This window comes from Ahaetulla prasina, chromosome 3 (genome assembly GCF_028640845.1).
Source record: "Ahaetulla prasina isolate Xishuangbanna chromosome 3, ASM2864084v1, whole genome shotgun sequence".
Taxonomy (NCBI): domain Eukaryota; kingdom Metazoa; phylum Chordata; class Lepidosauria; order Squamata; family Colubridae; genus Ahaetulla; species Ahaetulla prasina.
In genome coordinates this window covers 46,198,787-46,215,340 of record NC_080541.1, presented here as the reverse complement: position 1 = coordinate 46,215,340, position 16,554 = coordinate 46,198,787, and the positions used below count along the sequence as shown (strand labels likewise).

Sequence of the window (16,554 nt, the reverse complement as noted above, 5' to 3'; positions counted from 1 at the left end):
GAATTGGTTCCGTCTCCCTGCAGTGGGGGTCGGCAGTTCGAAAGTCTAGCTGAAGGAGCGAATGGTCTGACCATGACAGGGGCCTAATAACTAACTGCCCTAGCTCCAGATCATTCAACCACTGTCCAGAGACAAAAATCAAGTCCAGAGTGTTTCCCCCAATGTGAGTGGGACCATTCACTAACTGGGTCAGGTCCAAGGCCGTCATGGAAGCCATGAACTCCCAAGCCGACGTGGATGCCACCCCCGCTGACGGCAGATTGAAATTCCCCATGACCATAAGTCTGGGAGTCTCTACCGCCGTCCCGTCAATCACATCCAGCAGCTCGGGCAGGGTTTCTGTCATGCAGCAAGGAGCCAGGTACGTGATCAGTAAACCCACCTGCATCCCCAGGCCCTATTTCACAAGGAGGGACTCACATCCGGTTATCTGTGTTGTTATATGCACACAAATAAAAAAGGAGGGTTATATTTCAAAGCTATAATTATGCAAATTTATAAAACTTATAAGACTTGTCCTCCTACTGCTCAACCACTCTGGGCAGCTAATAAGTACATAAAAGGAGTAGAAAAACCAGTAAAAGATACGGACCAAAAAAGTCTCAAATAATAAGGGCAGAACCGCAAATGTTTATTAACATTCTAGTTCTAAGGACTGAGGGAAGAGCTGCGTTTTGAGTCTTTCAAAAGGCCAATAGGTTAGGGCCACCTAGTCTTCAGGGTGAAGGCTGTTTCATGGTGCGAGTACCAGAACAGAGAAGGCACATCTCCTAAGTCCCATAAGAAAACACTGTTTCACAGAAGGGATCTGGAACATGCTTACCATGCTGAATCTGGTGAGATAGAGAAAAACTATCAGAATCAAGCAGTCTCTCAACTAAGCTAGATGTATGCCATAAATGCCATTAAATGGTTTTAATTTGGCCCGATATTTAATAAGTTTTTTAATAATTGTTTTATTGTGTATATAATTGTTGTTTTTATTCTGGCTGTGAACCGCCCTGAGTCTTTTGGGAGAAGGGCGGTATAAAAATCTAATAAATCTAAATCTAAATCATATAGGGTTTCACACTGGATAACAACCTTGAGTTGCATCAAGAAACTTACTGGAAGCATACTCAGCTCAATGACATTACATGGTATTATGTGGGGATAACATTCTGGGTTACTGCATTCTGGACCAGATTTGGGTTTCAAAATACACTTTCAGGGCATTTTCACACATACCATATTGCAGTAATCCAATCAGGAAGTCATTAATACATGAGTATCTATGAGCAGAAGAACTTAATCCATGGAGAGGGGCAACAGATGGATTTGTGCAAGGGTCTTCTTGGCCACAGCTTCTATCTGTCCCTCAAGTGGGAGCCCAGGCAAACCCTTACATGACACACGATAGCTGAGACTGTCAGAGAGGTACCACATTCAGAGTTATTGATGAAAACTCTCCAGATGTGGGGGTCTCTAAAATCTATAGCCACTTAATCTTGCTAGAGTTGAGTTAGAGCCTGTTCTTCCCCAAATTCTCACAACAGAACAAGGATGTATAATTACGATTAGTGATCAGTGCTGTCTCAGTGCTATGCCCCAGCCTGAACCCAACCTGAAAAAAATCTAGATGATCTGTTTCCTCCAGGATCTTTTGGAGCTATGAGCCTAAAAAGAAAAGTTGAACCTTGATGAAAATTGTCAAGACATCATGGATGCAGCAATGGCCTCTTGAGGAGACGTAAACTTCTTATCAACTTCTAATCAAGCAAGACCATGCTTCATTTTGCTTCTCAGAAGTGAAGAAGTTTCTTGGATGAGAAACAAAATGTTTTCAAAGGAAAAAAAAAACCAAGAAAGTCCAGTTGCTTTTGGAAAAGGACTTTGGAACAACTACCTGCTCCGTTTCTTACTTACTCTCTACAAAGCAAAATACACAGCAGGAGAACAATAATCTTTAGGAGTTTTTAAATATTGTAGCCTTCTAGATGTCCGTGAGATACGAAGTCCAGTATTGTCAACCTTTGGTCAGGTTGGCTTGGGCTGCTGGGAATTGCTTATATCAATATGATTACATATATGCCACTTTGGCAGCAGTCGCCTTTTCTCAGAATAACATACAAGAAGGAGTAACACATTTTGATCTTTAAGGGAGCAGGTATAGAGTTTTTTTTAAACTTGATATAGTATTAACCTAGTATTGCAGAAAGGCACTTCTAGACCAATTTTCAGGAGTGTGCAGAATCATGAATATCAGAGATCTTAAAATATGAAATTACTTTGGTTGACTCGTAATGGACAAACTGATTACGGAAAATATAAATGTTTGCTTTTCATTCCAAGCCATTTTCTTAGTTGAGCCTAAGAGTCAAATGTGAGTCTCAGACTCAAATCTTAATTTTGCAAATTAGTTTTGGTAAAGGAGTAGGTTCTTTCAATTCATTGCAAATGATCCAAGACTTAATTTGAAGGTTAGAAAGTTATAGAAGCAAAACAGCCTCCCTCCTTTCTCTCAATGAAGAGATTATTTATCCTTGGAAAGAAAACAACATTTGCAACAAGCTAGAATTGATTTCCTATTCCCAAGATAATTTTATTAATAGCTTTAAAACGAGAGATGGTAGCGCTGCTGTTTTTATCTGGTAACTGTTGGTGATTATTTAAATAGAATATATTTGGGTAGAATATTATCTCTACTTTTTAAATTTAAGGTTAAATGGCATTTAACATGAATGAATCACAGTCCACCATTAATTCAAATATGTGTGGTAGATCTCACAGCATTTTGGAATGTTGTTCAGTTATTGCTACATGCCAGGGACCAGTTCCACGGAGAATAGTTTTTCTGAGGACCAGAAGGGTTCTGGTTTTGCATGCTACCTGCATCCATGGATGGGGCATCACTTGTTTGTGGGACCGGTTTCTGGCATGCCAGAGACCAGGAGTTGGGGACCCCTGATTTAGAGTCCTCATAATAGTACCTGAACCAAATTGGCTTCCAAGTTTTTTCAGGAGTTGAAAAATATATAGCTGATAGTTAAAATAATAGGTGAATTTTGTATCCAAAAAGACAATAGCAACAAACTATAGGCATGCTGTTTAATTTCTAAGCAATATTGACCATTCTGCTTTTTTCAGGTCTCAGTCTGTGGTGGAACCCGGAATATTAAAGCGTGAAGAACAGAATGTGAATGAGAACACCCAGCCACTACTAGCTCTTGACTGAGATTGAAATCCCAGCGAAATACAGCTGTATCTTCAACTTCAGTGGTCCACAATGCTTTTGAAGCAAATGACAGGTTTAATACACATTAATGTGCATTCAGCTTAAAAAAACCAAGCACTCCATCTTTATGGAGCAAGTAACAATGATCACCAGCCATGTGTCTGTGTCCAAAGCCAGAGGTAAAATATTCCTTGTGGCCCAGAATAACAAGTGAACCAGTCTGATTGTAAAACAATTTTTTATAAGAGTGCATTATATTAATAATGTCTGAAACACAGATTGCTTTCAGTGATCTGTCACTGAAAGTTGGATCCATTGAAGTTCTCTCATATTGTTTAGCCAGAAATTTACGGTTTTGTTTAAATAAAAATTAGAAGGCGTGCATGCCTGTGCATAGACACATACATATGTATTTACACAGCCACTTTAAAAATGTCTTGAGTTTAAATATTGCAGTAAGAAGCCAACTTTGGTTTGCAGCATAGAAGTATCACATCCAAAGTTTCTCCTAATTATCTCCCATCATCCCCAGCAGCACGATATCAATCATGTTTACTAGGCATAATAGAAATTGTAATCTTAATCTTTTTGGAGGGCACCCAGCTGAGAAAGTTGCATGTGTGAAATACATGCAAACACAAGCAGGGTGTCTTGAATGTCTGGGAGATTAATATTCCAATTGAGGATTTCTCATTTAGGTCAATTGAGCTCAGCAGAATTCCCTAAGTATATTTTCTCTTGCAGTCAGTTAAAGATATAGCCAAGTCAGGTATGACTGACTGCAAATTAGGTTATATTTATAGTAGAGAGAAAAAGCTTGGGGTCAGTTATTGAATACTATTAGAAAGAAAAGTGGAACAAATCATAAAATATCCAGAGATCAAAAGCCAAAGAACAGATTGCTATTCTAGACTTTGTTCTGTTTTGGGCCCCATTCAGTACCTATAAAGAAATAAAAACAAACACTATTTTTTTTTTTTACAAATCAGTTATATCAACATTATTTTTATTGTGATTTTATTTCTTCAAATACAGTAAGCACTTTAGTTGCACATCACCATATGACATAGCAGTATTTAGCAATTTTTAATCAGAGAACATTTAAACCATATTCATAGAGAGGCTTAATCACTATTGACCAAGGATGGCTATGCAACTCCTAGGTGGTAGTCTGAAGCAGTGATGTTTTTCAGCAGCGGCCATATATGATGATTCAAATCATATGTTGCTATCAAGTATCTTTAGTGGGGATTTGATCCTTTAGGAATTGTCTAATCTGTAGTACTAAAATATTGCTTGTACATTTTTCTACAGAGATAATATACTTTAATTAACATTGCTGTTGTCCTAGAGCTGAGTATGACTTTCTTTCTTCTATGAAACCAGTAACGCTCAATCAGTCCTTTCTTCTAAGTGAAATACAGGGTCTCCATTCATAAAGGAAGCTTACTCTAGACCACAGCTTGTCCTGGTCAAAAATCATTTTTTTATTTTTTATTTTGCCATGGAACCAACAATGAAAACTGTTAATCATAACCAAACGAGTTTTTAATCAATGTATGGTTTAGGGAAAATGTGCTGCACTTTTGTTTCAGTAGGATTTCATACCCTCCAAAAACAATGACCAAATGCATTGTAAATTTTGAAAAAAGCCTTCAACAAGCATTAAAAACTTATCTAAAAAACTGTGTAATTTATTTTCACAATGAAAGAATGTTTGGCACTTGTTCTTTTTTCACTCACCTCTCACCAATCTCATGAATGTTTCTTGCTTTCAGTGGGTTTTGTACACTAATTGATTACATCCACTTATTTCAACTGTTTCTCACATTTTTCCATGCCACATGGGTTAGGGTTATTGCTATTGATCAACGTTTGACAGTTAACTCTGTAAATTTATGTCTCCATTCAATAATCACAAGAAGGATATTGTACCAATCAATTATGCTTGAGATGGACAAAAATGGTTGGGCATGAGATTTTAACGTTTATGGTTGCCAAAACAAAGAAACAAAAGTCAAACATCTTATTGGTGTGTTATATATAAAATCCACAGACATTCAAGTTAGCAATTTCAACTCAGCTAATAAATCCTGAAATTGTGAAGTAAATACGCTTGTGTGAAGATTAGACTATACTTTGAAAATATTACAGGAATATCTTTCCTAAAGAATCTTGGTATTACTAAGGTTGAAGATGAATATACTTTAAGTCTGCAGTTCTACAGTGCATCACTTTTTTAATATGCTTCTTACAGTAACATAGAAGAGTATAATAACTTTAAAATGAAAAAAGTCAAAACCGAAACATGTATACCCTGTGCAATATACTTTTCAGTTAAGGATTTTTAGCAGCAGTAGTTCAAAGAAACTGTGCTTCATTACTGTGAGCCAAAACTCAAATTTGATACTGAAAAGAAGTGTGTTAGGATAGTAAAATTATTTGGAAATAATACTTTGGACTTTACCAAAGTATGAACCTTGAGCATTTACATATTTATTAATGCATCTATTTTCAAAATTTCTGTACCAGAATTAAAAATGGCACAGCTGCTACTATAAGGTATTAGTTCATGAGGAATCCTGAAAAAAAGAAGAAGCCCTGCATCAATTAATAGGATAGAGTTGATGGTCTTGTTCCTCATAAGATCCAGAGCTTCCCTTTAAAGGAAGTACAGCTCTAGGGCATGTCTTTCTGTGTGCATCTGTACACCCATGCACATACATAGGCAGCCATATATTTGTTTTGAAAACTCCTGAATTTAAGGCACAGAATGCCGAATCACAAACATTCTTAAATTTTGAGATATCATCCTAAAATGATAATGAAAGTGTATGAGAACCCCCCCTCCCCAGGAATTAAACTAATAATTTTATTTTGATTAAGGTTGTACATGAAATAAATATGGAGTCTTTGGTATTCTCTGAGTTTGATTGTTTGCTTGCAGATGAATCATACTGATTGTCAGCTTTGGAAGCCATATTAGGCCGGAAGCTTCAGTGCTGCCACTTTCTCATGTGTGGGAAAGTAGGAGGGAGGACTTAGTAGAGGGCTTGTCTTTAGACATAATAGCATTCTTCCTGTCAGTCAAGGTCAGGCCGATCCTGGATCTGGAGAAGGAGTGGTCAGAGTGCTGTCTCGAGATAGGATGGTTGGTGATTGGAGCATGTGATCGACTGAGGAGTGAGGGGATGGTTTGGGGGGCTTTGATTTATTGAGGGAAAACCCGGATGTCTCAGATTCAGGTTTTCCCAGATGTGCCAGTTTACCTATTCTAGTAAATAGAACTTTGAAAGATGCTTGCTTCAGAGTTTTTACTTGGAGTTGGGTTTTTTTTTTCTGGAAGGCTGACACTGATGATGTTATTTAGTTGGGTGAGGAAACATCTGCAAAAGAACCAAGCTCAGAAAACGCCAAGAACTCCACAGTTCCATCCTGAGCTCTAGATATTCTTTCCTATAAAATAGACTCTTTGTAATAATTGAATTAAAAATTATATATCAAAATGCAAGGACAGAATCTTGCAACTTTACTACATAAAATCTTTTATTTGAAATAAAAAAAATCAAATGGGAGTCTATCTTTTTTAATGGAAAGGACACATAAATGTGCTTGATTTTGCATAATCTCTGAAATCAGTCCTGCATATTCACAAGAGGCACTTTGTTTCCCCCTCCCCCGGTCTATATTTGTTTTTTATAGCAGCAATAGAATCATACTAAAAGGGTGCTCCAAACTTTAATCAGTAGACTGGCTATAGTTAGATATATGCTTTCTATATCTGCCTTCCCCAAAAATCCATTCTGGAAGACTAGTCATTTAAAACAATTAAAAAATAATACTGAAATTCTGTAACTTGCATATTTTTACAAGAATTCCAAAGAAACAGGTACACTACTGATGGGCTGCTACCAGACCAGCAAGTTACAAAAGATATACTATTTATTTGGCAAAAATGCCAAAGGCTCAAGAATATTTCTGAGAGAAGCCAAACAAAATAATTTTCTATAACATAAATAATTAAAAAGAAGAATTGTAGGCAGTTTACACAGTCCTTGTGGCTGTGATAAGAAAAAGAGTCATCTGGAAAATTTTATACAATTTTTGGTATTGAAAAGTCTGAGCATGAATATCAAGCCTCAGACAATATATATTATTGTCTGAGGCTTGGTACTTCTTAAGATGTTTCCAATCCTCAGTTTGATGACTTTTGTCATAGCAAAGAACAAACAACAATCAAGGCGGATTAAGAGATTATTCAATCTATGAAATGCTGTATTTTACATGAATTATGACCAGAAATTATTTCCAGGAGCACCTGTTGGATTTTGAGACCTACATTTAGAATGTGTACCATGGCACATTTCTCTGCATAAAATTACACCAATCCTGTACCTTTTGACAATGAGCAATTAATTGCTTATAACTAGTTTTAGTGGATGTAATTTGAAACATCTATGCAAAGCTGTTTAAATGTCAGTCTTACTTATTGTATCATCAGAGATGAATGTAACATTATATAATGGCTTCAATAGCAAAAAAGAGAGAACAGGTTCAAAGGTTGGCACTGATAGGTTGAATGAAAACGAATCATTAAAAAAGTTTCATGATCATTCATTAATGGGAAACCAACAAACACCACAGAACTATATTTATATGTTACTTTATCTGTCTCAGTTTCATGTAGGATATGAAATTGGCTGTAATTGAGAACAAAATGTTACAAAACGGCTCCAGTTATCAATTATTTCTTAATCAGGCTTTAACTTATGAAGGATTCTTTTTAAAAAAAACTGCATTAAAAAGTTGGAGAAAAAATTGCAGCCCAAAGCTTCTATGTACTACATCTAAGCTTAAAAGACGTGTTTATATTATAAAAAAAAATAGAAATAAACACAAAATTTGGTAAAATTTGCTTTTAACTAGAATTGAATAAAGGAAATATTTACATATCCTTTGACTTGGAAGGAAAAAGCCACCCTCAGTAAAATAGATTGCTGCTCGTATAAGGCTTCACTGTTTCTAAATTAATATAAAAAGGGAACTAAAAGAAAAGTTGAAAAAGAACGTGGTTCAAATAGAACAGAAAAAAGTATTCAAACATACTGTATCTGATGAAAAAATGTCCTTATCTATCAAAAATAAGACACAAAACCACCTGCTCCTCTTATCTACACGTCACCCTATAAATCCACTGGATGAAACCAACGTAGAATTATAAAAGGTAACAATAATACATTTTCATATTGTTCCATAAGAGTTGCTTTTATCATGGGAGAGGTGGATGTAGTGCTTGAGGATACAATCCACTAAATACTGCTTCTGAATAACCTCATAATGATCAGAAATTGCACAGTCTGGAAATCTGCATTCCTTATGATTACATTCAGGCTTTTGAAAGTGGCTTTTACGTCAAGGAGTTCCAAAAATATATACTGTTTCAAAAAAATCTGGCACAAGTTTTTTTTCAAAATGTAACACAGGATGTTCTTTGGCTGATGAAAGCATAGAATTCCAACTTGCAGCATGAATACAGAGCATTCAGATCAGTGCTGTAATGGGGTGGTACACAGAACAGGATGCTTTAAGGTCCTTACACATTCTTGATACAGTTGCGTTTAATTTTTGTTGTACTTCTCAGCACACAGTGTGAAGCTCAAAAGGGAAAAACTTCAAGACTACTTAAATAGCTGGTAGGGTGCGTCGCTGTTGTGCCGTTAACTCTGGGTGCCAGACATCCACAATGAATATCAGTCGGTAAGCATTAGCATCCTGCCACACTTCATGTTCAAAAGAATCATCAAAAATGAGAATCTTCCCTTCTTCCCAGAATCTGAACGAAAAAAAACAAATTATATTTTACCTGCTGTCTATGAGAACTCAAAACTTTTCCAATTGTATCTACTTCCTGGATGCAAAATCTACATAGCTGATCAAAGTCACAAGGTTTATCTATAGCAGGGGTGAAATCTAAAAATTTTCCCTACCGGTTCTGTGGGCGTGGCTTAATTGGTGGGCGTGGCTTGGTGGTCAGATGACTGAGTGGGCGTGGCCAATAACAATAAATAATAAAAATAATAAAGTATAAAAAACAATAAGAGGTATCAAAAACCAACTTTCACATTTTACACACACACAACACAACACAACTGACTCACACACAATGTAAAAGCAGCTGCACTTCACACTTCACACTTCACACAGCCACAAAAAGCTCAAAAACCAACTTTCACACTTTACCCACACACAACTCACACACACACACACACAAAATGCCATATACAGCTTTCTGAGATTTTGTGTGTTTGTGTAGTTAAACACTACAGAAACACCCCAAATCTCAGAAAGCTGCACAAATATTTTATTTTATTATTTTATTTTATTGAGGACTTCAAATCCCAGAGTTCCTCAGCCAGCAAAGCAGAAAGTCAAAGCAAGCTTTTTTTTTCCCCAGTAGCTGAAGAAAACATGCTGTTGCCATCCCAAAAGAGCAGTAATTATAGGTAAGTGAGGAGGGAGAATTGGCTGGGCTTGGGTGGGGGCTCTTGTAAGTGGGGGCTGTTAAAAAGTGAGTTTAAAAACCTGTGAGGATCTGGAAACTCCTCTGGGATCGCCAGAGGAGGCTTTTAAAACCTCCGGTTTTTTTCTTCCCCCCCCCCTTCGGTTGAAGGGTTTTTTTTAAAAAAAACTTTTAAAGTGTTCTGATGATCTCTGCTCAGCCCCGCGATCATCAGAGGGTTTTTTTTTTACTTTTCAAGGCATGTTTCAGCTGAAGAAAAACTTTTAAAAGTTAAAAAAACAAACCTCTGCTGGTGGTGCGGCTCAGCAGAGGCAGGGGGGGCGGGGCCAGGGATTTTTGCTACCGGTCCTCCGAACCAGCAGCTGCCATCGCTACCTAATCGGGGGAGCCGGTGCGAACCGGGAGCATTTCACCCCTGATCTATAGTATCATACAGGTGGTCTTTGACTTACAACTATTTGATTAATGGTCATTTGAACCTATGATAGCATTAAAAAAACTGACTTATGATCTCACACTTAACTATTGCAGTGTCTTCATGGTCACATAATCAAAATTTGGGCTCTTGGTACCCAACTTATATTTATTACAGAGTCCTGGGCTCACATGACCATCATTCATTCACCTTCCCAACTGACTTCCAACGAGCAAAGTCAATGGAGGAAGTTGGATATTCTTAATGACTATGTGATTCACTTAACAACCAGAGATTCACTTAACAGCCATGGGAAAAAAGGTCATAAAATCAGACATGACTTACTTAACAACTCCCTCACTTAGAAACAGAAGTTCCAATCACAACTCTGGTTCTAAATCGAGGTCTTCCTGTAGTTATTATTTTTTTTCATTCTACCAGATAAAAAACTGATAAGCTGTTTTTTACTGACCCAGAGGCTTTCACAGAAAAACGAACAATGTGTACTATTTTTCCACAAGTAAGAAAATATCTGAAATAGTGTTTGCTGCTATGTCTTACTCCTTGGATTTTTTTTTCCCACTTCCAAATGCGCAAGTCCCATCTACTGACACCTTATGGGATAATAGGTAAAGAAATAAAGGCAACATGGGAGATGCACATGATAACAAGTAAGAAACTATAACACTGTATGAAATAATACCACATTCTGAAGTTGCTGAACTTTCAAACAGATATTATAGCAAGAACAGTTGAAAAAACCAATTAAGACTAGGCAAGACAAAATTATAAGATATATTACAAAGATTTCAACCTATTTATATTATGTAGAGATGAACTGAGAGAGCAATGTTTCAGCAGTTAAGTGACATTGCAATACCATAATGATTACCTCTCATTTTCTGGGCTGGCTTTTAGTCATGAATTAACAAGAGTAACCCAAAAAGGAGAGGGTGGGGGTTTTTTGTGCCATTCAACACCAGGAATTTTGAGAGCCTAATACCGGCACCCTCACAATTTAACCAATCATATAAATCCGATTTGCCAGGAAGGAAACTCTGTGATCCATGCATATGCATGTGTGTCAAAACAGTCATGAAGATAGCTGTAACTGTGGGATTGAAATTCTACTTTTTTTTTACATGCGTTGCAACCATACACTGCACTTACAAAAGTACAGGGCTTCGATCACACTTTTACAGCTTGCCATCTTGATTTTTTGATGTGTATCCCCCTACTTTTCATTGCATCATCATCACAGCTTCTCAGAATACTCTTTACCTTTCCAACTCAATTTCACCTCTTTTAAAGGAGGGGAGGGGCAATCAGTGGGCACCCATGCAAAAAAAAAAGTGTGGATTTGCAGCCCCATACCATGGCTTCGTTATAAACAATTATGAAGCTAAAAGCTGTGCTTTACTTTGCAACATCAAATTGTTTTTAATGGGAAAAACCTCATGAGATGAAGCAGGAGCTTGGATGATGCCAAATTCAGTGCCTATCTAGTAATATATAGACCTGACTACGTGAAGGTAAGCAGGCTTCTAAGCATTATGTCCATGCTACTCTCTCTGATGGTTTTTTTGCTAGCTTAGTTTACCATGGCGATGTTTCTCTTGGATTTCACACCAGCTCTTAGTATCCTGGCTCTTGACACTTGATACGCTAGAAAAAATGTGTTGTGAGGAGAGGAAAAGATACCTGGTTTCTTGAGCACACCGTATCCTGCAGCCTTCTTTAGGAATGACCAAGCCTAAATGCATCCTCAACCTACAGTTAGTGGGCCCTGTGTGAGGCCAGACGTGAGTCCCTGGATGCATGACAGAATACTTGATCTGCAAAAGATGTTCAGTTTATTTTCAAAAACTCATATCAATTATGTTAACCTTCTAGAAATATAAATAAACTATATCTAGTTGAACCCAACCAAAATGACTAAAGTTTATGTTAGGCTCCCTACCTGAAGTTTTGAAGCAAATTACTTGTGAACAGCCTTATGGATGAAAATGTATTTCTGCCCTTCAGACCACCTGATAGCATCTTAATTAAAATTAAGTCTCCTAGAACTATTCTAATTCCATTTAATCAAAATAGGCACATGTTTTTATGTATACATGTCATTGAATGTCTATTGTGCATTATATTTTCACTTTAAAAATAAGGATGTAAGTATATATATTTTTACTAGTGCCTTTATTTGCATGTATTAGTCATAGTTTAAAGAGACATACTGTAAATGTCTTAATTTTGTTCGTTGCTCTCATATAACCAACAGGAAGGTTTAATTTCAAATTGCAAACTATATTTAGTGATTATACATTAAAAGAGCAAGACAATTTCCAATCAAACCTGATTCTAGGTGATTTCACAGCCATAATGTAGAAAAGATTTGCCTCTATTTTTTTTTCCATTCCAGCCAACAGCTAGAATTGCCTTGTGAGCTGCCTCCAAGTGCAAATGAAGACCAACTCTACTTAAGTGGGGGGTTTTTAACCTCAACCAAGGATATTAGGTGTTATTAGCTGTTGTAGATGATTAAACAATCAATTTGTTAACTGATTCCTGAAGCTGAATCATATCGTTGGCATTAAACACAATTCCAGAAGCAGACCAAAAGGCAGCTCAATCAAATCAGTTTATGGTCAGCACTTTTTATACATAAATAATTATGCCAACATAATCCTATTTAAAATAAACTTAATTTTAGCCTTGGTATATATAATGTAAAGGTTTGCATCTCCAAAATTAGTTGTATCTCCTTCTAAATCAGGCCTGTCAAACTGGCGGCTCGCGGGCCAGATGCATCATGTGCTGGCCACACCTACCCCAGCTCCGCAAAGGTAAAAAAGTCACAATATGTCATGTGACGTGATCGAGTTTGACACCTATGTTCTACATCAATTGTAATTATTGACAACTGTGATAGACAGTTCTGTTCGGTTTCAAACTTAGACTATGTAGAAAAACAAACATCATTGCATCATTTGTCTATAACAAATATCATGCTGACTCAGTCATAAACATTCAGTAAAGGTAAATTGAAAAGGCAGAGATTTCATTTTAGCATTTGCCCCCAGACAAAACCAATTAATAACTATCCTTCTTCTTAATATTTTTGTAAATTATACTTATTATTATTATTATTATTATTATTATTATTATTATTATTATTATTATTATTTATTTGACTTTTATACCGCCCTTCTCCCGAAGGACTCAGGGCGGTGTACAGGCAAGATAAAACCAACAATACAATATACAGGTTAAAATACAATTTAAAAAACTTATTTAAATTAGCCTGGAGATTAAAATTTACCATACATTAAAAAAAACCCGTTTAAAAATTAATAAATTTGTAATAAATACTTACAAATCAAAGTAACAAATCAAATCAAAGTAACACATCTACATCTACATCCACTCCCCACTATATATAACTACTGTAAATATATCTTGATTTTTATTTATTTATTCAATTTGTATAGCCACCCATCTCAAATACTGTACAGGATTCTGGTTGAACAGTTGAAACTAACTCCCAGTCATATAATCAGCAGCTGAGTAAAAATAAATCTACTACCATCAAATCAACCTAACAGGCTCTGCCACACATCTGGATCCTTCATGACAAAACCATGTCTTTAAAACCAGCAGGATTAGGATCAATCTAATCTCAGGTGGGGGGGGAGGGGTTTTTGAAGGGCAGCATGTGATTCAGAGCACACATGTTTACAAATGTAGCAGCTAAAAGCAGCTGACTTTCCTCACTAACTTGGTTGTCATCTGCAGTGAATGTGCAATTGCAGGAAAATACCCGTTTGCTTTAAGATGTTCAGAACAGTTGCTATACGCAGGCCCACATGGCCTCTGAATCACACTTTGCCCTTTGAAGTTGGATAGTTGCCCAATATATGTGGATGCTTCTTCCTATCTATCTATGGGCCTGCTCTACAAACCAGATAGTACCTGCCCTCTTCGGCATCCAGTGGCTTCTGAGAAACGTTCTAATAAGGCACATGATTTTGGAACACTGTTGCAGGCATTCTCATTTTTTCTTCCTAGAGTGAAAGAGGAAAAATATAGTTTAAGCACAGGTAATCTGAATTTCACACCCCCAAATCTAAGTATAGTCATACAGGGGATTTGAAAATGTCAGCTCAGTAGGCGCTTGAAAGAGATTTAAAAGTGTAAATCATCCAAAAATCCAGTGGTGATTAACTCTAATCGAATTGGCCTTCGTACCTAAGTATAGAAGTGGAATATTTTTGTATTTCTCTTTATACAGAATGTAACTCATATTCCCTACTCATTACAGTTAGCATCCATCTAAAACAGAGATGGGTAACCTTTTTTCTTTGAAAATAATTTTGCTTTGGCATAGATTTAATACTGGGCTGTCTACTACTTTATATGGTATGTCATGATATCTATGGATATGTCATAATAAATTTTCACTGATTCCAGAGAAAGTCATTGCACACTCCTTCCATCTTTTATTGAATTGAGAGGGAAGCATTTGAAGCATATTTGAATATTGCATAAAATCTAGTTGTAGGTTTATGACTATAGATAAAAACAAAGTTTTCTGAGAGACTTTGGTCCAGTTATGCTCTCCCTTCCATGGTCTCTCTTACCGCCTAATTTTCCGTGGTTGGTGTTGTGAAAGAGGATAATGTTCAGTTCCCTAAGGAAATCCAAAGAAGGATTTCATAAAAATATAAGTGAAATTCATGGGGCTCATGATTTGCAGAACATTAATCTTCTAAACAGAATATTATGACCAACTAAAAGAAAGTTTTTATTTTAAGTAGAGCTACAGAAATAATTTTTTTTATTATTTTTCAGAACCCCAATACTTTTTATACAGCATCCCATTTTTTCATTATCCTTCTGGGTTTATTGCCTCATTGTAATTATAAATGACAGAATTGCCTTCACTTGTAAGAAGAAAATATCTCTTCTTTGCCAGTGCACATTTCCTCAGGCCACTTTGTAATCTGTGAACCATCCACTTCGTTAGGTATAAACCAAGTTTAAGCTTTCTACATAAGAGAAATGCAAAACTATACCTTGCAGATAAATGCAGAAATGAAAATTTAAAAAAATAGAGCACCTTTTAAATATTTTTAAAGCTATATAAAGTAGCACACTAAAAATACAGAAACAATTCTGGGAAGTGGCCCAAAGCCATTCAGTTTTATCCTCTTTCTCACTCCCCTGCCTCTCCTCTTCAAACATGAAACAAGAATCCATAACCACTTTCAAGTGGAACCCTTTATTTTACTCAGACTTTAATAAAACGTTCAAAAAATAAAATGTTTCCTTTTATATGAGTCTTTCCAAGAGCAAAAATAATTTACATGTGGCTCATGAACAGATTTCCAGCTAGGCAATGACCAGACTTTTACTTGTTTAGCTTATGTTAAGTATGGCCATGCACACTTCCAAAACAATTTAGAAGCAGTTCTTCTGAATTATGACTCTTAATGTAGTAATGTTTTTCTTCAGGCTTGGGTGAAAGCCTGAAAGTAAAAAGACCGTCTTCTTTAGGGATAGGGGTGCTGTTCTTGTATTTGTGATCAGTCTGATATAATTCTTCTCAATCATTTAAAGTGTCACAGCTCTAACATTAAGTGCCCCGAAGTTCATTCCTCAAAAGCCAGAAACATGGCTGCACACTATTCAACTTCAGAAAATAAATCAAGATCCAGCCACACAATTAGTTAAGTGGCAGGCAATTCCTTCACAATGATACTTTGAATGTAGTTGGAACCTGAGTTTTGTTCAGTGAATAGGGATGAGTTTGCATACATGGAAGAGATATTCTCATTTTCCTCTTCCCATTAATACCTTTGTTTCACATGTCATGGAAGGTCATGGAAAACTCTTCTTGGAAGGAGGAACTTTAGTAATAGCCCTTCTATTTTACATGAAGAAGAATTAAGAGTTCAAATCATTACATTTGTTCTATTTTGCATATTTTATTAGCTCTGAAAGGAAAGACTAAATATAATATGCTATATTTCACCCAAATAAACAACTCAGGTTAAGTAGATGTTCATGAAATTGTATTCCAGTTCTTGTGGTTGCACGAGGAAATGATCACCAATTTGTCCAGACTTTTGAAGCTTTTCTAAAAAAACAATTCCATGTTCTTTTGGTCCCATCCATCCACCTTATTACGGTCTTCTTCCTCAGTCTTGACGAGAATAACCTTGCATGTATCACAGGTCTACAGTATGTGAATTTCTTCTTTCTAATCTCAAGGGATCACTGAGCCTTTATTTGGTCCATAATTCACTGTTCTTGGAATCTGATATTTTTAGCAACCTTCTTCACATCAATAATTCAAACCTTATCTTCTTCTTCTGTTTTTCAATGCCTAAGTTTCATAGCTAATCATTA

General features: G+C 36.3%; 2 protein-coding genes across 4 annotated transcripts in view; one reads left to right on the top strand and one right to left on the bottom strand.

Annotated features, from left to right (window-relative positions):
- CLVS1 (clavesin 1) overlaps positions 1 to 3,319 on the top strand; it is a 66,038-nt gene extending 62,719 nt beyond the window's left edge. Inside the window, exon 7 of the mRNA XM_058174534.1 lies at positions 3,127 to 3,319. Within this exon, the coding sequence (XP_058030517.1) occupies positions 3,127 to 3,214 (88 nt within the window). The 3' untranslated portion in view covers positions 3,215 to 3,319. The remainder of the gene's footprint in view (positions 1 to 3,126) is intronic.
- A 3,581-nt stretch (positions 3,320 to 6,900) lies between these two features.
- The window catches only part of ASPH (aspartate beta-hydroxylase), a 108,214-nt gene continuing 98,560 nt past the window's right edge, over positions 6,901 to 16,554 (bottom strand). For all 3 annotated transcript variants that reach the window (XM_058174531.1, XM_058174533.1, XM_058174532.1), the window contains 3 exons: positions 14,116 to 14,207; positions 11,851 to 11,984; positions 6,901 to 9,047 (listed from right to left, as the gene is read on the bottom strand). In XM_058174531.1, the coding sequence (XP_058030514.1) occupies positions 8,897 to 9,047; positions 11,851 to 11,984; positions 14,116 to 14,207 (377 nt within the window). In that variant the 3' untranslated portion in view covers positions 6,901 to 8,896. The remainder of the gene's footprint in view (positions 9,048 to 11,850; positions 11,985 to 14,115; positions 14,208 to 16,554) is intronic.